The sequence below is a fragment of the Pseudonaja textilis genome, chromosome 6 (assembly GCF_049901715.1).
Source record: "Pseudonaja textilis isolate UNSWEBS1 chromosome 6, rPseTex1.2, whole genome shotgun sequence".
In the NCBI taxonomy this organism is placed as follows: Eukaryota; Metazoa; Chordata; class Lepidosauria; order Squamata; family Elapidae; genus Pseudonaja; species Pseudonaja textilis.
In genome coordinates this window covers 1,922,744-1,947,234 of record NC_141995.1, presented here as the reverse complement: position 1 = coordinate 1,947,234, position 24,491 = coordinate 1,922,744, and the positions used below count along the sequence as shown (strand labels likewise).

Sequence of the window (24,491 nt, the reverse complement as noted above, 5' to 3'; positions counted from 1 at the left end):
TGGATGATTTGAGAATCTCGACAGACTTTTCTTTGATATTCTTTCCCCAAAAAGAAAACGACACATTTTTTTAAAAAAATCATCTGCGGTGGTTCTTAAGTGGGAGAACCAACCAAGGAAGAAGCCACACGGTGTGAGAGAAACAGTGCCCAGACGGAAAAATTGTGCATGTATTTGGTACAAAGAAACAGAAGAATATAATGTACATTCTGTTTGGAAAAGTCGAGAGGAATCCATCCACCGTTTTTTCCTCTGCGAATAAATACACAGGTAGATTTTTAAGGTGGAAGGGAGCCAAAGAACCGGGGTGTAGAATAGCCAAAATTCAACAAAATGCACACCTATGTACACACTTTCTGTAAACAATAAAATAGAAAGGTTAGAAAACATCAGTCCGACACCAAAGCAGAGGAAGTTTTCGCTCTTCCGTTGGGTCAGTGATGGAGAATTTCAGCCCGATGTACAAAGTTCAGACAAGCCCACATTTTAGAATGACATATTCTGAACATCAAGCGTCCCTTTTCTTCTCGACTACAATGTCTCTTGTTTCCATCGCCTCAACTTCTGACTTCTTGTCCTTGGAAAATGAACCTCTATGGATAGTCCCTGACTTACAGCAGATGATTTAGTGAGCATTCAAAGTTACAACTGTGTTTTTTTTCAGTCTTGGCAACTTCTAAGATGGCTGTGTCAACTAAAACATACTCCTTTGGTCTTTTTAGTTGCCAGCAGAAAGGGAGTGGGAGAAAGCAGTGCATTCCTTAAATGCTTCAGATAATTGCTAGGCAGCCGAAACTGTTGGCGCGAAAGATTATTACTGGAGAGCCTGATTGATGACTCTGGGCTATGGATGTGTCCCATTGGAGAATATACATCCAGGGGGGTGGGGGGAAGACCAGGGTCTAGGGGGAAATGAGTGATGTATTTTAGTATCGGCTGCACCCAGCTAACGCCAACATGGCCACTTCTAAATAAATCAATTTTATTATTTATGAGGGATGTGGCTAGAGACTTGTGATTTGAATGGCGGTGCATGTGCATGTGGCGGCTTTGACAGGCCGGACATCAACACCCAGACTTATCCAGTCTGACCATTTTTAAAGTTACCAAAATTGAAAACAAAAACAAAAACTGATTTAGAAGATTGCAGGAGGGGATTTTCTGAAAGCGCTTTGTAAAATTCGACAAAGTTGCAAATCATTCTTTGGGACATTTAGTGATCGTTCAAAGATGCAACGGCACTGGGGAAAAAAAGGGAGTTTTTAAAATCCTTTTTCAGACATGACCTTGCAGCCTCCCCACGGTCCTGCGAGCAAAATTCAGATGCTTGGCAACCCTATTTATGACAGTTGCAATGTCCTGGGGTCACATGTGACCTTCAGACAAGCAAAGTTCATTGTTGTGGTTAGCCGGTAGTAGGTGTGGACGGCTGAGGAGAGCGAGGACTCAGATGAGGGGCCAGGACCATCAGGGAGTGGACTGCTGCCTTCGGAGATTGTGGGGGCTAGCAGCAGCGATGAGGAGGTTCCCGAGGAGCCTGGGCCAAGTGCGCATGCACGCAGGGCTGCTTGCAGGAAAGAGCAGCTGCAGCAGCACGGGCAACTTGGGAGTAAGGCTGCAAGGTGATGGCCCCTCCTTCAAGAAGATAAAAGCCAGCCGTGAATCGGACATTCTTTGCAGGAAGCAAAGACGTTTTGAAACTCAGCCTCGTGGACATTACAGTATCTTAAGTTGGTATCTGAAGACTCTTGTGTTGTAAAATATTTCTAGGTAACCTTATCTGTGATTCTTGGCAGCCTTGCACAGTTTTGGCAAAGTTTGTGCTTATCCAAGTTAATTAGTTTGCAGAAGCCTTTAAACTGGGGATTCGCAAGAATCATTAAAAGGTTTCTGTTCCCTTTGGTTCATGTTTGTTTTCTTGGAAAAGGGTTTGAGTCAGAACATTAATGAGGGAAGCCAGATTCACTTAACAACCATGTCATTCACTTAACAACTGCAGGGATTCACTTAATGATTGTGGTCAGAATGGTCAAAATTCACTTTAAAAATGTTTCACTTAGCAACAGATATTTTGGGCTCAGTTATGATTGTAAATTGAGGACCACCTGTATTATTGTCCCTTTTTTCAAGGCTGGCCTTCCTGTTAGACAGTGAGCAGGTAGCCAAGTTGGGCCACTGATTTTGGCTCACACGCTGGGCCTGAAAGTTATACAATATATTATGAGATGTTGAATTCTGACTCTTGCATTTTGTCTGGAATGGTACAATGCTTGAGCAAGGGGTTGGACTAGAAGACCTCCAAGGTCCCTTCCAATCCTGTTATTCTGTATTTATTTTTATTCTGCGGGATAGTTAGGAATCCTTGTGCCAAATCACTTGGCAAAATACAATGTCCACGGACTTGGGTGAGTTCCTGTTCTACTGCAAGTGGAATATTTTGGAGACAATTATTTTGGGCTAACTTGGAACTGACAGTCCAGGACATTGTAGTACTTTAAATAAAGTAGAAATAACTACTTCGGTAAGTTATTAACTTGGCTTCCTCCATCCATGATTCTGCTGCAGAACCTGGCTTATTTTTTGGTCTTTTTTTTTCTCAATTAACTTAATGCATCGGATGAAGTCAGTTGTGACCTATGAAATCACAACAAAGAAGAACTATTTTGTGGTTGATTTTCCTTTCCCTAATGCTGTGATTTTACAACCTTGAAGATGGGTGGATTTCAACTCCCAGAATTCTCCAGTCAGTACGTTGACTGTGGAATTCTGGGACTTGAAGTCCAGACATCTTAGCATGGCCAAACATTGTCCTAATGGGAAGGAAAGATGTGTGAGGACTTCAGCTCCCAGAATTCCCCAGCCAGCATTTTGACTGTGGAATTTTGGGAGTTGAAGTCCAGACATCCTAGCATCGTCAAACATTGTCCTAATGGGAAGGGTGTGCTTTCCAGCCGCTTTTGACTGGGAATTCTGGGAGTTTCGACATCAACATCCGGAGCAGAAGCACTTGACTGATCGGGTATATGGATCACATCAAACCCTTTAACCAACTTGTCAGTTCTGCTTCCATGGTTAGCCCTTCCCCCACGCCCACGATGACCAAGACCCCCAAATTCATCTTAAGCCATGCCAAATATTGTCCTAATGGGAAGGCAATAAGTATCTTCTTCTCAAGAGATATCCAGGTTGCTTTGCAAGTAGAGAAATCTTGGAATAATTCGATCATTTGTTAAATTTTCTTTCGTCCAAGGCGATGTATGAACTATTCTCTCTCCTCACAATATCCTCTAGTTGACAACATGAGATGGTTTTGATTCAACCAATTCCTCCTATTGCGGCTTGGACACATTTTCAGAACCAAAACTATCTTTTCCATCAAAAGAAAGTAAAAACACGGAGGGAAAATGAAATTTTTTTTTTTTGCAAAGAATCAAAATGTTTGGCATAGTATAACGCTGATTATACAACTAAAAACCTGCACAACGTTTTTGAAGAAATATTCCAAGACCAAGACAACTCAAACCTAGAGTACAGTATTGGAGGCTCACTTACAACTGCTTGCAACTGTCCTCGACTCATAAGCATCCATTTAGTGACTGTTCGAAGTTACGACAGCCCTGGAAAAATGACTTACGGCCATTTTTCAAACTTATGACCATCGCAGTGAACCCATGGTCACCTGATCAGGATTCGGATGCTTGGTAACTGTTCAGGCAGTCATGCCAGGTTTTACAGCCTTAACTTAAATTGCAATGATTCACTTAGTAACGGTGGCAAGAAAAATGGGGCAGAATTCATTTAACAGCAGTCTCCTTTAGCAACTGAAATCTGGGGCTCAATTGTGATCATACGTTGAGGACTAGCTGTACATAACTTTCTCAACATCATGGCCACCTGACCTTCTTTTGCTAACTGCAACTCCGTTTCCCACCAGGGTTATGATATAACTGCTCTTACTCATCGGAGACCCGGGAATGTATACGAATAAGCGAGAATATTTGTAGTTGAGGGTTGAACTGTGAGGGTTTTGGGTGGCTCTCTGAGCTTCGTGCTTTTCTCGAAGATGTTTCATGATCCAACTAGGTGACACCATCAGTGCTAGAAAAGAGTGGGGTTGCATGTATAAAAATAGAGAGAAAACCTAACCCCACTTCTAGCACTGATGATGTTACCTCAGGGGGGGCGGATTCAGCCAGTTCAGACCGGTTTGGGCGAAGCGGTTGTTAAATTTGCATCTGGTTCGCTGAACTGGTAGTTGAACTGACCGGCTGGCCCCGCCCTTCTTGCCCCTCCCCTCCACGTGACCCATTTTGGATGCAGGTAAGTGCACGGTCTGTGCGAAGGCTCTGGGAGGGGGAAAACGGGCCTTCTGGAAGTCTGGAAACGGGCCTGTTTCCGGTGTCAACTCATAAAATATTCCTCTGGTCTTTTAGAGTTGCCAGCAGAAAGGGAGGGGGAACCAGTGAGGCAGCTTGCAAAACCGAAACTGCATCCCGTAAATGTTTTCACAGATAGTTTCTAGGTGACCGAAGTTTCTGCCACGCAAATATCTAACCGAAGAGCCTGATGGATGACTTTTGGCTATGGATGTGTCCCATTGGAGAATATGAATTATAATACACACAGGGGGTGAGGGAAAAAACAGGGTCAAGGGTGACAATGAATGATGTGGTCTCAGAGTTGGCTACACCCAGGTAGCACCGGCATGTTTTTCTCTTCTTTAAGCTTTGAATATCCGGCTAGAGACTCATGATTTAAATGGGGGGGGGGGTAACTACTGGAGCACTGACATCCGGCTTCCGGAGGGCCTCCAGGGCCCAGGGGAGGCTGTTTTCGGCCTCCCAGAGGCCCGAGGGAAGCCTCCGGACTCTGGGAAAGGTGAAAAATGGTCGTCCCAGTAGGCCATGTCCACCCAGCAACCGGGCAGCGAACTGGTTGCTGGGATTTTTGAATCCCACCCCTGTGTTACCTAGTAGGGTCATGAAACATCTGCCAAGAAACCACCCAGCTTGGAGAGTTCTAAGGACCCGCCGAAAGTGCGCCTTGTGGGTCAAAGGGAAAATGGGGCCTTCTTCCGTATGCGAAGCATGGATTTCTACCAACGGGCTGTGACTACCTTGGTTAGTCTACCTGTCTCACTCATGGAGTGCACCCGCCTTTGTCCACTTATAAGATGGAGACAAACCCAACGGGATCCAGAAAAAAAAACAACCAAAACAACAACCCCCATTGTGTCAAATATCCGTTTCTTTAAGCCCACACGATTCGGAGTCCGTCAGATCGTCGTACATTTGATAGTCGATGCATTCCAAGAAGTCATTGGGGATGCCAATGGAAACCGACTCCACCTCGGTTTTGAAGGAAGCCGCCATGCCGCCCCGGAGGGAGCTCCCACGAATCTTGTGGGAGAGGCTGTTCATCTTCTCCTTCAGCTGGATGGTGGGTTTGTGGGAAGGAGAAAATATCCTCCACCGCTTGCAGTTCAGAGTCCTCCTCTTGCTGGACCGTTCCAAGCTGCGGGAGTTCAATATGAAGGACCCGTTGAGGGTGGAGATCCGGGAGCGGCTGGAGCCGTTGATGGAGGCCCCTCGCCAAGGGTGGTCATAAACCCTCCAGATGGGCCTCCTCCGCCGACACTGGCACTTGAGCAGGCGGGTGAAAGCTCGCTTGAACTCCTTGCTGGAGCAGGGGTAGATGATGGGATTCACACAGCTGTTGAAGTAGCCCAGCCAGAAGATAATCTTGAAGGCGACTCCCGAGGGCTTCAGGGAAGGGAAGAAAGAACCTGAAAAACAAGATGGAAGAAGGCTTGAGATGGTGGAAGGGTCCTGCTAGAACAAAGCAAGCTCCATCCGTTTCCTGAAGAGGAGCTGGGATTGGGTGCTCACCCTTCTGGGGAAAGTTTCGTATCAAAACACATTTTATCCCTCTCTATGCTCTCCCCATCTCCCCTCAAACATGATCAGAAGCCACCCCGGGCTGAGAATGGGCATCTCTGCTAGAGTACTGACAGTCAATCTGAAACTAAATCAAGCAAAAACAGCAAACGGGAGAAATGTTTTACTTAAACGACCTTAAACCCCAAATAAGTTACCCAGATGCATTCCACATATCAAAGGAGCAGGTCTCTAAATGCAAATTAGAGGTCATTAAAGCAGGCAATGACACGTTCACAAGAATAAGCAGTGGACACAGCAAACGAGATAACTATGCTGGGTTTCGTATCACAAATCACTAGTTGGACACTTCCCAAGCATTTAGGATGCTTGTTGTTGTTGTTGTTGTTGTTGTTATTATTATTATTATTATTATTATTATTATTATTATTATTGATCCAGGCAATACACTGTTTATTAAGCACTTATGTATACCAAAGAAAAATGTATGTGTGTATGTATGTATGTATGTATGTATGTATGTATGTATGTATATAGATAGATAGATAGATAGATAGATAGATAGATAGATAGATAGATCTATCTATCTTTGGTTGTTCGGGTTTTCTCCCGCATAAGATTCGAAGTATCTAGGCAACGTTTCAATGAAGTCTCATTCATCATCTTCAGGCTTCTGTCTTTGGCTCTGTGCACATACAAATACCCGCGAGAACCTCAGAAAACATATATATATATTTAAAAGAAGAGACTGGACTCCCATCTGTCAGAAGTGGCTTAGGGTTTCTTGCTTTCGCAGGGGGTTGGACTAGATGACCTACAGGGTCCCTTCCAACCCTGATTATCGGTTACTGATGTCCTTCCAGATTTCTGTCCAAACTGTAATCTCTCCCAGCAGGGGGCTCCCTTGCCCTCTTCCAAGCCGACTGTTGCCCTGAGGAGTTCTAAAAATAAGTTTCTGACTCAGTCCAAATGCTTTTTCGTCTTCGATGAATCACGATTCTGCGTGACTCTACTGTTAAGTCATATTACGGGTTACAAAGCCGGCGCTAGCAAGGAATCGAGGCTAAATCCGAGTGTCAAAGAGGCTCGAAAGGGATCAGCTGGACGTTTAGAGGCCCTAAAAAAAAAAGCTTCAAAAATCTCCAAAGGGGAGAAAAACACACACGGGCTCCTCCTCCTCAGAATAATTTTATTTTTCATTATTTCATATCAAGTTCCTAGAATGCAGCGCAGGAAGTTGAAATCTACCATCTTAAAAGACGCCAAGATGGAGAAACCTTGATTTAGGGAAGAAAGTTGCTTTTGTAGGGCGTCATGGATAGGTTGTCCTCGACGTACAATGTTCGTTTAGTGGCCTTTTGAAATTACAATGGCACTAAAAAAAAGCAACTTACGGCCGTTTCTCACACTTATGACTGTTTTAGCATCCTCATAGTCATGTGGTCAAACAATTGGCAAGGGGCTTGTATTTATGACGGTCAAAGTGTGGTGGGGTTTGGAGTGGTGCTCTCACCTCACAATCAGGAGGCTGTGAGTTTGATTTTAGGTAGAGGCAGGTATTTCTTTCGCTGGACACACTCTGAGAATCTATCCGCCGAACAAAACTCTGTCCTCGTGACAGGAAGGGCATCCGGCCATTAAAACACTCTGCTTGCTCCATTCAGTTGCCCAGAATCCACCCCGCAAAGGATTATGGGGTCATTAAAAGGAGATGATGAAAGGGTTGTAGGGTCACGGGATCCCCTTTTGCGACTTTCTGACAAGCAAAGTCAATGGGGAAGCCAGATTCACTTAACGACCGTGTTATGGACTTATCACTGGCAGAGATTCGCTTCACCCTGGTGGCAAGAAAGGTCATAAAATGGGGCAAAACTCGCTTAACAAACGTCCCGCTCAACAACGGGCGTTTGTTATCATTCACTTAAATTTGGGGCTACAATTCCCTGAAAACATTTTCGTTGCTCGGAGGGTCCCGAATGTGACTGCGGGAACTTCGAATCTGGATCGTTAAGTCCCGTGTTTTTGGCCATTTGTAATGCTGAATGGTTGCTAAGAGACTGGTCATAAGTCAAGTCAAGTGGTCACAGCGGAGAAACTGGTCGTGTAAAGAGGACTGAACCCTTATCTATGGAGAATTTAGCTTGTTGAGTCTCTCTCCAAAGATTAACAAACCAGATCAACCTACTTGCTGCCCTGAAAAACAGATAGGATTACAGAATATAGAATAGCAGAGTTGGAAGGGACCTTGGAGGTCTTCTAGTCTGACCCCCTGCTCAAGCAGGAGACCCTCTACCCTTTCAGACAAAACGGCTGTCAGTCTCTTCTTAAAAACAGATGGCTGTCCACTGCTGGAGCACACACAACTTCTGGTGGCAAGTCGTTCCACTGGTGAATTGTTTTAATTACTCAGGAACTTCCTCCTCAGTCCTGAGTAGCTTCTCTCCTTGACGAGTTTCCATCCGTTGCTTCTTGTCCTGCCCTCGGGTGTTCTGGCGCTTCCCTCTTCTTTGGGGCAGCCCCTCAAACACCAGAAGAGTGCTATCATATCACCCCTAGTTCTTCTCTTCTGAACTTTTACAGAATAACAGAGCTGGAAGGGACCTTGGAGGTCTTCTAGTCTGACCCCCTGCTGAAGCAAGAAACCCTCTACCATTTCAGACAAAGGGCCGTCCAGTTTCTTTTAAAAAAAAACCCTCCGTGGTTGGAGCAAGTACAGTTTCTGGAGGGAAGCCATTCCACTGATGATTTGTTCACACTGACAGGAAATTTCCCCTTAATTCTATTAATTTTTCATTCTTAAGCTCAACTCTTCAGGTTGGCAGCCCACAATGGGAGCTCTAATGCAACCTCATCTCTTCTGAATATATATATATATATATATATATATATATATATATATATATATATATATATATATATATATATATATATATATGTTTTCTGAGGTTCTCGCGGTATTTGTGTGTGGATCTTTGGTTGTTCGGGTTTTCTCCCGCGTAAGATTCAAGTATCTAGGCAACGTTTCGATGACGCCTCATTCATCATCTTCAGGCTTCTGTCTCCGGCTCTGTGCTTCTCAGAGTAATGTGAGATTGCAGCTGCTTCCTCCTTTAACTGCCAGTGGGGTGGGACTTGATTGGGTGGGGGCTTGGCTGTGTTCTGATTGGGTGGGGGTGTGTTCTCATTGGTAGGGGTTTGGCTGTGTTCTGATTGGTTGGGGGTTAGCCGTGTTCTGATTGGTTGGAGGCGTGTTCTGTTCAGGTGGGGCTTGGTTGTGCTCAGGTTAGTCTTAGTTGCTGGGGATTTGAGCTGGTGAGTTGTGATCTTGCTATTTGGCTTCTAGTTCGTGGTCCTGCTGCATCTTCATAGTGGGTGTCGGTTTGCTTCATGTATGGCTCAGAGGGGTTTGAAGTGGGTAGTGATGCAGCTGCAGTGCAGCTTCTGGCCCATGGTCGTTTCTCATTTTCTGAATGGGTGGGAGTCTGTTTTCTACATGGAAGTGTGGTGGTGGCATCTTGTGTGGCTCTCATGGGTGTGGGTCTGGTGTCCTTCTTCATGTTAGGTACTCGTCTGTTCATGAGGGCGGGTTTCCAAATGGCTGGAAGGCGGGAGGTGTCATCTCGTTTGTTCATGCTGTGTGGGCGTTTTTCTATCTCTATGGCTTCTCTGATTATTCTGCTGTTGAAGTGTTCGGTTTTGGCGATAGTTCTGGTATTTTTAAAATCAATTTCATGTCCTGTGGCTTTGAGGTGTTGGACCAGGGAAGAGGTCGTTTCTTCTTTTTTGATAGAGTTCTTATGTTCTTCAATGCGTGCACTTATTCTTCTGTTAGTTTGTCCAATGTATGTGGTAGGGCAGGCAGTGCAGGGGATTTCGTATACTCCTTGGTTTTCTAATTCGATTTTGTCTTTGGGGTTTCTTAGGATGGTGGATATTTTTCTGTTTGTGCAGAATGCTGTTTTGATGTTGTGTTTTTGGAGGATCTTGCTAATTTTGTCTGTAGTGCCTTTTATATATGGGAGGAGGGCTTTGCCGTTTTCTTGTTCTCTGTCTTGGATTTTGGTTGGGGTTTTTCTTTTTGGATTAGGTGGGTAATCTTCTTTCTTTGGAATCCATTGGCTGTAAGTACGTTGGTGAGAGTGTGTAGTTCGGTTTTTGGTGTTGTTCATCGGCTAAGCATTTTGTTCTGGAGATGAGTGTCTTGGCTACGGAATTGATCTGTGCTGGGTGGTGGTGTGAGAGTGCATGTAGATAGCGGTTAGTATGTGTTTTCTTCTGGTAGATGGTGTGTCCTAGGGAGCCATTGGATCTTTTGTATACCAAGACATCTAGGAAGGGAAGTTGATTGTTGGCTTCTGTTTCCATGGTGAATTGTATTTTGGGGTGTAGGCTGTTGAGGTATGTGAGGAAGTTGTTCAGTTTTTCTTCCCGTGTGGCCAGATTATGAAGGTGTCATCTATGTATCTGAGCCAGAGTTTGGGTTTGTGGTCGTATTTTTCTAGAGCTTGTGTTTCAAAGTGTTCCATGTAGAGGTTTGCGATGACAGGTGAGAGGGGTGATCCCATGGGTGCTCCTTCTATTTGTTTGTATTTTTGTCCATTGTAGGTGAAGTAAGTATTGGATAGGCAGTGGTTGGTTAGATCTAGGATGTGCTTGGGGGGGTTGTATTTGTTTTGGATGGCTGTCAAGGCTTCTTTTATTGGCACTTGGGTGAAGAGGGATATGACATCGAAGCTTACTAGTAGGTCGCTAGGTTGTAAGTTTTGTTTCTTTATGATCTCGATGAACTGGAATATATATATATAAATATATATATTTATATAAATATATATATTTCTCCCATTCTGACTCAGGCACCGCAAAGGCCAAAAATCCAGCCGGATTTTTTTAAAAATATCTCCTCAGCCGCCTGTCTCTTCTCTTGTAGCTTGAAAGGATTTTTTAAAAATTTCTCTAATAACATTTATTTCTCTAATTCTCCAACGTTAACTGTGATGGCGTATCCCACATTTTAAACATAATTTTTTTAATAAACCCAAACCATACAATACCTATTGCAGTTAAAAAGCAGGAACCACAATTCGTCCATTTGTTTAACGACGGTCGATACTACAAGGGCACTAAAAAAAGTGATTTTATCAGTCCTCACATTTATGACTGAAGTTCTCACACTTATGTCCATTTCCTCATCCTCATTTTTTCAGTCCTCGCTTTTTCAGTCCTCACACTTATGACCAAAGTCCTCACACTTATGTCCATTTCCTCATCCTCGTTTTTTCAGTTCTCACACTTATGACCAAAGTCCTCATGCTTATGTCCATTTCCCCATCCCCATTTCTGACCTTCCCAGCCGGCTTCCAAAAAGCAAAGTCAACAGGGGAGAAAAGCCAAATTCACTTAGTGACCCCGAGATTCCCCTCACAACTGTGGCAAAATAAGGTTATAAAAATGGATGTGTGACTCACTTAACACAAACTAAGTACAGGTAGTCCTTGACTTAACAGCAGTTCGCTTAGTGACCGAAGTTACAACAGCACTGAAAAAAACATGACTTATGACCATGTTTCACACTTATGACCATTGCAGCGTCCTCTGTGGTCACGTGATTTACATTTGGAGGCTTGACTGTCGATTCACATTTACGTTGGTCTGTTCTCACATTTGCTGCTTAAAAGTGGTTTAAAAACCACTGCCCAATAAGAGTTGACATTTTAAAAAGATGAAGAGATGACAGATAGAGATAGAACACTTCTTAATATGATGGATATTTTACTAAGAGTTAGGAAAAAATGGGGTAGAAAGTAGAAATTGGGAAAATAAGATTATGTGTACTGATATATAATGGAATGTATTATAATTACAATGTACATGAAAATGTTAGAAGTGGAAAGATTATGATTATGTTTATTTAAATAGTATCATTATTAGTAGTATTGCGTATAAAGTATATCGTCCCAGACAACATGCTGTTCACTAAGGACTTATGGATGTCAAAGAAATAAACCATGAATAAAATCTATGTATCTATCTATATAAAAGTGAAGATACCCCTCAGGCATCATCACAAAATCTCCAGAACCGTAAAGCCTACAAACTTGAAATTTGACCTGTATCTTCCTCTTGGCTTCTAGATGCTCACTAAGAAAAGATTTTTCAAAACGACCATCAGAGTATTTCCTATATTATTATTATTAACACGCTCTGATGCTAAGGAGTTCTACTCCCCCTCCCCACCTGGAAAGAAATCTCTTCCAAATGCAAAACACAGGCAGAGGAGTTTCAGTTTCATAGCAGCACCAAGCAGCTTTAGTACAGAACAGTTGAGCTAAGCCACACCCAGGCTTCTTGCTGTCTCCTTGCTCACACAGCAAATACTGTTTCAGTTTCCAAACAGCCCTCAACTCTGTCAGCGCCTGTAGGCCAGTCAAGGAATAATGGATGGAAACGGAACAAGGAGAGATTTAACCTGGAAATAAGGAGAAACTTTCTGACAGTGAGAACAATCAACCCATGGAACAGAAGTTTCCCTCAGAAGTTGTGGGAGCTTCATCCCCTGGAGACTTTCAAGAAGAGACTGGACGCCCACCTGTCAGAAATGGTGTAGGGTTTCCCGCTTGGGCGGGGGGTTGGACTAGATGACCTACAAGGTCCCTTCCAACTCTGATGATCTGTTAAATCTGTTAAATCTATCACACACAGACAGGATGCTAGCCAGATGAATACCGATGGAGGCCGGTAGGCAGAGGCAGAATTTCTTCCCCTTATTTTCCTCTCAAAAAACTAAGCCCCACCACATAGTTTCGTAGCAAAGCACGAGTATCCAGCTAGTTATATATATATATATATATATATATATATATATATATATATATATATAAATATAAGGAAAAAGAACGGAAGTCCACAGAAACAAGGAAGAAAATAAAAATAAATAAAAGCTTCTCTTGTGGCCATGTTCCCTCGCTGGCCCCCTTTTCTCCCCCACAGGGGAAAAAAACAGAACGCCGTCCCATCAGGTCCAGCCAAATTATCCTTCTGCTCCACCGCTTCACAATGCTTCTGTTGTGTGTCCTGCTAAGTGATCTGTTACACAACAAAATGAAGATTTATTCCTTCTGCAACTCCCGGTTTGGCCCAAGCAAGGATTCATTCCTCTGTGTGTGAGGTGAAAAAAGGAAATAATGGAACGGGCAGAAATGAGTAGATTAACCTGCTGGCAATTAGAGAGCAAGAAGTAAAAGAATAGTATAAAATATGGGATTTACTTTAGGAATGGCTAGATAGAAAAATAGGAAAGTGAAATATATTATCATATAAATGTGATACAATAGCAAAGAGAATACAATAGTATAGCTGATTGTTATGATATTATTTAGAATTGGTAAAAATTGAGATTTGCTCGAAAAGGATAATGTGAAGTTGCAGTTAAAATTCAATGATGATGTAATAATAACATATTATGATGTGAAAGTTGATCAATATAATTTGAATATAAATTATAAGCAGACTAAGGAGAGCGAGGACTCAGATGGAATGGTTACAGGTATTGTGCACAAGAAATATATACCAACCAACACGCTGTATAAATTGAAAGAAGGTTTTATGTATTGTTCTATGTTTATGTTTGTTGTTAAAAAATAAAAAAAAAATATTAAAAAAAGGATTCCTGTGTGTCTGTGTGTCTGTGTGTGTGTGTGTGTGTGTGTGTGTTCAAGTGGGTGTGTCTGTTGCACAAAAGACTGCGCAACTAGGAGTTCCTTCCACCCTGAAAAAGGCAAGCGCTGAATTCTGCCACCATTATGCACAACTCCACAACTTGGGTGGGTGGGCTTGGCTTCTTCTTCCTTGTCTTTCTCTGAAGTTGTTCTGACCCAAACTCTTTTCCAATAAAACAAACACGAACCAAAGGGAACAGAAACCTTTTAATGATTTTTACGAATCCCGGGTTAAAAGGCTGCTGCAAACTAATTAACTTTGATAAGCACGAACCTTGCCAGAACTCTGCGAGGCTGCCAAGAATCACAGATAAGGTTACCTAGAAATATTTTACAACACAAGAGTCTTCAAATACCAACTTAAGATACTGCAATGTCCACGAGGCTGGAGTTTCAAAACGTCTTTGCTTCCTGCAAAGAACGTCCGATTCACGGCTGGCTTTTATCTTCTTGAAGGAGGGGCCATTACCTTGCAGCCTTACTCCCGAGTCGCCCGTGCTGCTGCAGCTGCTCTTTCCTGCGAGCAGCCCTGCACGCATGCATACTTAGCACAGGCTCCTCAGGAACCTCCTCATCGCTGCTGTCAGCCCCCACCATCTCTGATGGCAGCAGACCACTCTCTGATGGTCCTGGCCCCTCATCTGAGTCCTCGCTCTCCTCAGCTGTCTGCACCTGCTGTCAGCTAACCACAGCAGAAGTACAGGTAGTCCTCGAATTACAACAGTTCACTGAGCAACCGTTCGACCATTACAATGGCCCTGACCAAAGTGATTGGTATTGTTTTTCACAACTTACAACTGTGGCACCATCCCCCTGGTGATGTGACCCAAAATAGAGAGACGCTTGGTGACTGACTCCTATTTATGATGGTTGCCATGTCCCCGGGGGTGGTGGTGGTCACGTGACCCCCTTTTGCGACCTTCTGACCGCCCGAGTCCACGAGGAAGACAGATTCACTTAACCACGGTGTCGCTCGTTTCAACCACGGCGGTGATTCCCCTAGCAAATGCGGTGAGGAAAGTCGCAAAACGGGGAGAAAAGTCACCTAACCGATGTCTCGCTTGGTGACATACCTTTGGGGCTCGATTGGAGTCGACGACTACCTGTATTAAGTATTAATACTACCTGTATTAGATCGACGACTACCTGTATTAAGTGAGTTCGGTAGGTCGGCCTGACAAGGTGAACCACAAGTTGCTGCCTCTCTAGGGTTTCTCAAAACATATCATTGTGTGAACTGTGTGGTACCAGAGTGTCTTACTGTGATGACCTAAAGGGCGTGGCACAAAGGCAACACAATCAGACAATCAGTAGGAGTCCCTTTGTTAGCTCCAACTTTGCCCACAATGTCCTGGTTACCTTCTGGGCTGGAGAAAAACTCTTGATTCTCCGGCTGCAGAGATTCAAGTCCAAAATGTGGTCAACAAAAACTGTAACTATAAGTCCAATCAAAGCAAAATGAGGTCATTAGTCTGGCAGGGCAAGAGAAGGAATTTCAGGCGTGAAGGCATGGCAGTAATTCAACCCAGTTGGGAAGACGCCAGGAACGCAGATAACCAAAGTCAACACAAGATAAGCTCATGTTCCCAGTAAATGCAGCTCTCAGCTTGCATCTCTTTTAAACTCTCATTCCCAGGTGTGGCTAATGAAGGGAATCAGGGCCCTTTCCTTCCCCGTAAGCCAGGCAAACCCCATTGCTCCCTTCTCCATTCCTCCCTGCGTGCCCTAGGATGAAGAGGCGGTGGGCCTGTTTCTTCCTCTGAACTCCCTCTCCCTTGTTCTCCCTCCCCCTACTCTGCCCAGCCGGACTTTGCCCTTCCCCAGTTTCCTCCACAGCCAATGGAGCCACACTCCCGCTCCCTGTCAGCTGTAGTTCTTCCTCCTTGGATTCAGACTCCAACAGGGGCATGATACTTACATTTTAAAACCAATATGATATTCTTCATATTCAATAACGTTGACAATCTTCATATTAATACACATATTTTCTTGATTATCCACCATTTCAACATCTTACTTTTGCGTCAATCTCCATATTCTAAATATCCCTCTTTTTTGACTACGAAGAAAATATTATTAATCGTATTTGTAGTGTTGAACAAACTTATGTGATCCTAATAATAACTCACCAATTTAGATTGATACGGAAACATGTCGATGTAAATTAGAAACTTCCCTAAATCTTTTTAACGTTTTGCTTTTTGTAAACTTTTTAATATCTTGAATTTTAATAATCTTACCATATTTATCCCCTTTCTGATTTTTAATGAGGCCACTATTATATTTTTTTAAAAAATATCCCCATCTAGTCACATTTTACAACTTATTTAATACAAATCAGATAATATTCATCCTATTTACGTTTGACAAGTTACATAATTCCAATAAGGATACCCTTGTTTTTAATCAAATTATAGTCTTTCATTTTTTTTCTCTGATTCAGTATCTCAACTGGAGTTGTAAGTGGAGGACTGACTACCTGTATTAAGTAAGTTGGGTAGGTCGGCCTGACACTGTGGACCACAAATTGCTGGGGTTTCTCCTCGGGGCCTCAAATTTGGCCCCCTTGCAAGAATTTCAGCTGCTTTTTCCAAGGCAAGCAATGCCACTAAAAACCTTCATTCTCTCCACCGTGAATTCGGATAAAAACCAAGCCACCAGCTCTGGTTAGGTTTTCTTAAAAACCAGGAACAAAACAAAAAGCGAGATATATATATATATATTTTTCTCCCGCTCCCCTGATTCCTGCAAACTTTCCCTTTTCCTGCTGGCTTTTTGGAAAACAAAGAATCGCTTGCAAAGGGTTTGAAAGCAGGCAAGCAAACGCAGACTCTTTCCATCTTCAAAAGGCTACCGCTCTTCGCTGGAGCAGATGTCCGGGTGCAGCTTCCACGTCCCCCTTTTCAGGGTATCGTCCCCCCATTTGTTCCCCGCACCGGGTGTCCGAGAGCTACTCCCTCGCTGTAGCAACCATTCCTTCAATGGTGGGACAGATTTCAAGAGGGTGGCAATTGTGGCTTGGCCCCATTCTGGACCAATCGGGAACCCCAGCCAGTTTGTTCTGGGGGCCAAGGTTAAGGGACCCCAGGTAGAAAGCGGGAGGCAGTGAATTCAAGTCCTGCTTTAGCTGTAAAAGCCAGCCGGTGTGACTTTGGCCCAATCGACAGTGGGAGAGAGAGGGAGGAGGAGAGAGAGAGGGGAGGAGAGGGGGAGGAAGGAGAGAGAAGGGGAGAGGGAAGGTGAGTGAGAGAGAGGGAGGGAGAGGGAGAGAGGAGGAGGGAGGGAGGAGTGGAGAGGGAGAGGGAGGGAGGGAGAGGGTAAAGAATGGGGGAGAGAGAGGAAGAGAGGAGAGGAGGAGAGAGAGAGAGGGGGGAGGAAGAGAGAGAAGGGGAGAGGGAAGGTGAGTGAGAGAGAGAGAGAGGAGAGGGAGAGAGGAGGAGGGAGGGAGGAGGGAGAGTGGGGAGAGAGAGAGGAGAGGGAGAGGATAAAGAATGGGGGAGAGAGAGGAAGAGAGGAGAGGAGGAGTGAGAGAGAGGGGGGGAGGAAGAGAGAGAAGGGGAGAGGGAAGGTGAGTGAGAGAGAGAGGGAGAGGGAGAGAGGAGGAGTGAGGGGGGGTAAAGGGAGAGAGAGATATAGAAAGAGGGAGAGGGAGAGAGGAGGAGGAGGGACAGAGAGAGGGGGAGAAGGAGAGAGAGAGGAAGGGAGGGAGGGGAGGGGTAAAGGGAGAGGGAGAGAGAGATAGAGGAAGAGGGAGAGAGGTAGAAAGGAGAGGGGAGAGAGAGAGGGAGGGAGGAAAGAGAGAGGGGGAGGAGAGGGAGAGAGGAAGGGAGAGAGATGAGAAAGAGAGGGGAGGGGGAGAGGGAAGGAGAGGGGGCTTTATGTGGAAACTGAAGCTGCAGAGCCAAACAAAATGTGCTTTTCTCCCCCCCAGTGCTCAGCTGAGCTTCTTTCCCAAAAAGAACGGAAGGGATTTGCCAAGTTCCAGCTTTTGGCTGCGCGGATTCCGTGTGAAAAAATGTGCATCTTTTCCCATCGTCCTTGACAGCTCGGGAGGGGAGGGGAGGGGAGGGGGGGGCTGTCCTTGCTTGCCCCCTCCTCCCACCTAGGGGGAGCCCCTCCAGAGAGACCAGATGCCCAGGAAAGGCGGGTGGGGGGTGGAAACAAGGGAGACCCTGAACAGGGCCAGGTGGGCGGGCAGGGCGGAAGGGAACACGGGGTCAAGTTTGCTTTTCAACTCTTTTACCCTTCCATCACACAGTCACCGCTTTGGGGCTTTATCCGTTACAGGTTTTCTTACTTTTCCTTTCTTGCCAGTGCCCTGTTCCTTCCCTTCCCTTCTTCCCTTTCCTTTCCCCTTCCTTTTCTCCTTTCCTTTCCTCTTTCCTTTTTCCCTTCCCTTCCTTTCCTTATTTTCTTTTCCTTTCTTTTCTCCTTCCCTTCCCTTTTTCCCTTCCTTCTTTCCTTTCTCCTTTCCTTTCTTCTTCCCTTCCTTTTCTTTCTTTTCCTTTCCTCTTTCCCTTCCCTTCCTTTCCCTTCTCTTCCTCTCCTTATTTTCCTTTCCTTTTTCCTTTCCTTTCTTCTCCCCTTCCCTTCCTTTTTCTCCTTTCTTTTTCTTTCCTTTCTTTTTCCCTTCCCTTCCTTTCCTTTCCATATTTTCCTTTCCTTCCCTTTCCCTTCCTTTCCTCCCCTCCCCTTTCTTCTCTCCATTCCATTCCATTCTCTTTTATTTGTAATCAAACTTTCTTATTTTTACAAATATCTCAAGACAGCAAACATATCCAACATGCCTTCCTCTTCTTCTTCTTCTGTATAACAACAAATCTATGAGGTGAGTTGGGCTGAGACGGAAGAATTGGCCCAAAGTCCACTCAGCCGGCTCTCTAGCCAAATAATTCATGTACACTGGAAGCAAATTAAGAGATCAGCCCCCATGTAAAGATCCCAGTAGGCTGGTGGTAATAGTATAAATGTCATTATTATTTTTTTTAAAAAAAGATAGAAGCTAATCCAAAGTGAAGAAAGAAAAAAGAGGTCAAAACAGAGAAGGAAAAAGTACAAAAATAATGTCCACAAAACATGCACACACACACACACACACACACACACACAGAGTTTCCAGATTTCCTTTTCAGCAAATACAAGTGTGATTACAACATTATCTCTTATTCTATGGTTGTCCAAAACTATCTCTCTTTTTCCATTATCAAATATTTTCTAATCATCCAAACCACAAATCAAAAGTCCCTCTCTTTTTTTTTTTGCCTTTTATGTAAAAAGTCTATAGTAGGTTTCTAGTAGAAGCCATTTTTTCTCTAATCAAAGAAGTCAGTTTAACTATCTCTGCAAGTTCCATCATCTGTTTATGTTATTTACTTATTCATTCAGTTTCTATAGTCACCCAAGTAAAACCAAGTGACTCTGGATGGCTTACAATTCTAAAATTATACAATTGTCATCTTTGCTAACCATTCTTCCACTGCGGGCAGCACTGAACCTTTCCACGTATGAACATGTAATAGTCTCACTGCAGTTATCATGCAGAGAAATGAAGTTCTGTGACACTTTTTTCCAGCTGTTCATCCATCAGTCCGAGAAGAAAAGCCTCTGAGTTCAATCGTGGATTAGTTTTTAAATTGCGGGGTCCTTGGGGCTCTCTGAGCTTGGTGGTTTTCTTGCAGACGTTTCATGACCCAATTAGGTAACATCATCTGTGCTAGAAGGGAGGGGGGTTTGTAGAGAGAAAGGGGAGGAGGAGAAGAGGAGGAGAGGAGGAGGAAGAAAGGAGTAGGTGGGGAGGAGAAGGAGGTGGACTATGGGGTCCTTGGTGGTCTCTGAGCTGGGTGGTTTTCTTGCAGACGTTTCATGACCCAATTAGGTAACATCATCTGTGCTAGAAGGGAGGGGGTTTGTAGAGAGAAAGGGGAGGAGGAGGAGAGGAGGAGGAAGAAAGGAGTAGGTGGGGAGGAGAAGGAGGTGGAAAGTAGGAGGAGGAGAAGGAGGTGGACTATGGGGTCCTTGGTGGTCTCTGAGCTGGGTGGTTTTCTTGCAGACGTTTCATGACCCAATTAGGTAACATCATCTGTGCTAGAAGGGAGGGGGGTTTGTAGAGAGAAAGGGGAGGAGGAGAAGAGGAGGAGAGGAGGAGGAAGAAAGGAGTAGGTGGGGAGGAGAAGGAGGTGGAAAGCAGGAGGAGGAGAAGGAGGTGGACTATGGGGTCCTTGGTGCTCTCTGAGCTGGGTGGTTTTCTTGCAGATGTTTCATAAAATTAAAAAGGGGTGGGGGGGGGAAGGGAGGAGAACGGGGGGGGTGGGGGGGGGGGGGGGGGGGGGGGGGGGGGGGGGGGGGGGGGGGGGGGGGGGGGGGGGGTTGGTGGGGTTGGGTGGGTGGGTTTTGCCAACTAGGTAACATCATCTGTGCTAGAAGGGTGTGGGGTGGGAAGGGGAGGAGAAGGAGAGAGGAGAGGAGAGGAGGAGGAGGAGGAGGAGGACTGTGGGGTCCTTGGTGCTCTGAGCTGAGGTTGTTTTCTTGCAGACATTTCATGACCCAACTGAGTAATATCATCAGTGCTAGAAGGGAGTGACGATTGTTCTCATGTTATATACCAGTGGCTTGCTTATAGTATATAACAACAACAATAACAATAACAATATAAAATAGCACATTGTAAACTTGTTTGATTCTTTGATTAACCTGTTCTTAGTTTGTTGGCATTATAAACAACACCCCAATCAAGAAACTACCAATTCAGACAAAGAAAGCAACAGCAACCTCCAGGAAGACTGACAGGGCAAGTCACAACTATACAAAATGACAAGCCACTAGAATATAAACTGAAAGCAAATTCCATTCCCTTCTAGCATTGATGATATCACCTCGTTCGGTAATAAAATATCTGCAAGGAAACAACCAAGCTCAGAGAGCCTCAAGGATTCCATAGTTCTCCTCCTCCTCCTCCTCTCCACAATCCCCACTCCCTTCTAGTACTGATGAAGTCATCTAGCTGGGTCATGAAATGTCTGAAAGAAAGCAACCAAGCTCAGCAGGGGTGGAATTCAAATTTCTTAGCAACCAGTTCTGTGGGTGTGGCCTAATTTGTGGGTGTGGCTTGGTGGTCATATGACTGGGTGACCGTGGCTTGTATGTAAGTATGATAAATATTTCTGTAAATATTTAATTTTTTAATACTTTAAAATTTGCTAGCACGCAAACTCACAAAATTACACTCACAACACACCATGTATGTAAATATTGAATTTTTTTTATAAAAAAAGAGCAACTTTTATCCAAAATCAGGCACAGCAGATTGAATTGGTCGCAGAATCACAGATTCACTCAGAGATCTACCTTTCTGCAATCTGCTACCTGAATCTGCACTGAAAAATAGAAGCTTCGGTCCTAAGGAAGGTTCGGCTCTGCTTTTAGATTAGCTAGAAAGCAAGAAATTCAACGATTTCCTGCTTTCTAGCTAATCTAAATTTCCCCGCACAGCAGAACAGCTGATGGTCGGGGGAAATAAAAAAGGAACAATAGCAACTTACCAAACGCAGGCAAGTTGGATGACGCGCAGGCCAGGTAAGGAGTGACTACAGAACCGGTCCAGCCAGGTAAAATCCCACCCCTGAAGCTCAAAGAGCACCGGGGATGTCCCAATTGAACCCTGAGCTGCAAACGATCCCTTCCATTTGTCTTTAAAATAATCTGAATTAGTGCACGTATTTCTACACAAAATGTTCTGGCTTCTCACACGTCCTGCAAACATGATCAAATGTCCTTTCATGTTCTCCCCATGTTCAGCATGCGTCCAAAGAGCCCTTCTCCAGTACAATCTAGGCAATTAATTTCTCAGCGGCCGAAGACAAATGGTCCATCTTTTTAGTAAAACATTCCGTTTAAGACTAGGACACAATGTACATTTCAGGAGTCTGCACACCACATATTTTCCCATGTGGATAAGCAAAAATGTTTCGCTCATTTTGTCGTATTTTCTTCTTCTTCTTCTTCTTCTTCTCCACTTGTTCTTCTTGGATGAAGAACCAAGTTGAAAGTCTTATCAAGTTGAAAAAATTGTCCATCTTTGAATGGGTGAAGCTTTGAATGGGTCAAAAAAAATGATCTCAAAACCAGAAAAAGTGTTTTTTTCCCTTTAGGGTTAAAAAAAAATCAATACGGAGGATTTTCTTCCTATAAATTATGATAAAGGATTAATGAGTGAACAGAAAGCCTGTATTGTCCCTCATAGCAAAGAGAACCAGAGATGGTCAAATGGATTTTTTTTTTTGCCTCCAAAAAAGAGAATCTATCTCGACTTATTTCTATTTTGAAATTGCTTCCAGATTTTTATGCAATGAAGAAAAGAAAAGAAACTTTGATTTTGTTTTTGCTAACTGGATACGTTCATTGTTAGAGAAATGGCTCGTACCTAGTGTTGCGTAAAAGTAAAAAAGTTGCAGGTGTAATGTTGTTACTTTCCATTGTGCTAAAGAGAGTTGGAGCGTTTTTCTTGCCTTTCCGCTCTTTACACAATATCTTTTCTTTTTCTTCTTCCTCTCTCTCCTCTTATTTTTCTATTATTATTATTATTATTATTATTATTATTATTATTATTATTATTATTATTATTATTATTATTATTATTATTATTCATCATTATCATATCTTGGCATTTTATATTTTGATAAACCAATCAAAGTTTGAAGCCAAAATAAATATAAAAATCATCTGGTCCAGCCCTTGATATCGTTCCTTCTCTATTTGAGGGGCTGCCCCAAAGAAGAGGGGGTCAAGCTATTCTCCAAAGCCCCCGAGGGCAGGACAAGAAACAAGGGATGGAAACTCATCCAAGAGAGAAGCGATCTGGAATTAAGGAGGAACTTCCTAACAGGGAGGACAATTCACCAGTGGAACAGCCTGCCACTGGAAGTTGTGGGTGCTTCATTGCTGGAGGTCTGTAGAGTGAGAAGTGAAACATCTTCAAAGGAAAAAAAAAACCAAGAAAGTCCAGTTGCCTCCTGAAAAAGCACCTTTGGTGGACAATCCTCACCTGGATGACTGAGAATCTCTACAGATGTTTAGCTATACAATTTGGGATGAATCCTCCTTGAAAGGTGTGGGAGTAGGAAGGGATTTTCAGGGGGAAAATGGCAGATTATAGTAACCATTTGCACTATCCCTGAGGACACAGACAAACCTCCAAGCAGCCTCAACGACTCTCTAAAAGGATGCAAATGACCAGCTGTCTGCAAGGAGTATAAATCCTTCCCTTCTGCCACCATTCAGTCAGAGCTGAAGAAGCTTCTGGGATGAGAAGTGAAATGTCTTCAAAAGAAAAACCAAAAAGTCCAGTTGCCTCCTGGAAAAAGGACCTCTGGGACAACTGAGGACACAGATAAACCTCCAAGCGGCCTCAACGACTCTCTAAAAGGATGCAAATGACCAGTGGTCTGCAAAGAGAATAAATCTTTTCCTTTCTCCACCATCCAGTCAGAGCTGAAGAAGCTTCTGGGATGAGAAGCGAAACTTCTTCAAAAAAAACCCAGAAAGTCCAGTTGCCTCTTGGGGGGTGGGGTCAAAAGCACCCTTGGGGACAACTGAGGGCAGAGACAAACCTCCAAGTGGCCTCAAGGACTCCCTTAAAAGGATGCAAATGACCAGCTGTCTGCAAGGAGTATCAATCCTTCCCTTCCTCCATCATCCAGTCAGAGTTGAAGAAGCTTCTTGGACGAGAAGTGAAATGTCTTCAAAGAAAAAAAAACAGAAGAAAGCCCAGTCGCCTCCTGAAAAAAAAATTCCTCTCTGGAGGTTTTTAAGGAGAGATATTTGTCTGAAACGGTATAGGGTACAGGGGGCTGGACTAGAAGACCTCCAAGGTCCCACCCAGCTCTATTCGGATTGATTTTTATTTTATTTTTTTTGCAAACTAAGATTAACAAACCGAGAAAAAAAGGAGATGGTCTTTTGAACACCTACTCCACTAACTCAATGGCTTAATGTACTATAACGAATTCAATTAAGGAATCCTTTAACCGGCGAGAGCCACACCGTTTATTTTCATTTAGCTAAATCGTGCAGAAGGCCAACGAGGAACAAAGATTTGAAAGATAAAAAGAAAGAGAGCCTCTAATTTGCAGGATCGGAAGTGTTCCTGGAGCCCCTCAACCACCCTAAACAACTCCCTTTTTCTTCACTTTGGAGATTTCATTTTCCTTCGGAAAGGCTCAGGGTTTCAAGAAGAGACTGGACTGCTTGCTATCTGTCAAAAATGGTGAAGGGTCTGCTTGGGTGGGGGTGGGTTAGACTAGATGACCTACCAGATCCCTTCCAACTCTGTTAATCTGTAGCTGTAGCTGTCCTTCCAGCTGAAATAGTCAAAGCTCCATCTGAAAACCTCATTTATGCTGTTTATCTTTTTTTAAATGGTAGCTGGGTCTTTTTTTTTGCGGTCATTTTCTGGCATTTATCAATAACAGCCGAGTTAGCGCCAAAACCGACAATTAATATCTCCCCCGCCCCCCCATTGGACCAAGACCAGCTCAGAGCTCCTTGTAAATGCAGTTAAATGCAGGAAACACTGCACCTCTATGACTGTCTGGTTTGGTTCTGCAACCCAACAGGACAGACACAGACTCCAGAGGATAACTGGGACTGCAGAAAAAAACTATTGCTACCAACCTGCCTTCTACGGAGGACCTGCATCCTGCACCCTGAGTCAAAAAGAGGGCTGTGAAAATATCTACGGACCCCTCACATCCCAGACATAAACTGTTTCAGCTTCTTCCTTCAAAACGACACTATAGAGCCCTGCACACCGGAACAACTAGACACAAGGGGAGTTTTTCCCCCAATGCCATAATTCTGCTAAACAAATAATTCCCTCAACACT

At 43.9% G+C, this 24,491-nt stretch overlaps 1 protein-coding gene across 1 annotated transcript in view; it reads right to left on the bottom strand.

Annotated features, from left to right (window-relative positions):
* ADRA1D (adrenoceptor alpha 1D) overlaps positions 1-24,491 on the bottom strand; it is a 288,706-nt gene that overhangs the window by 236,125 nt on the left and 28,090 nt on the right. Inside the window, exon 2 of the mRNA XM_026718949.2 lies at positions 2,985-5,785. Coding sequence (XP_026574734.1) covers positions 5,235-5,785 — 551 coding nt within the window. The 3' untranslated portion in view covers positions 2,985-5,234. The remainder of the gene's footprint in view (positions 1-2,984; positions 5,786-24,491) is intronic.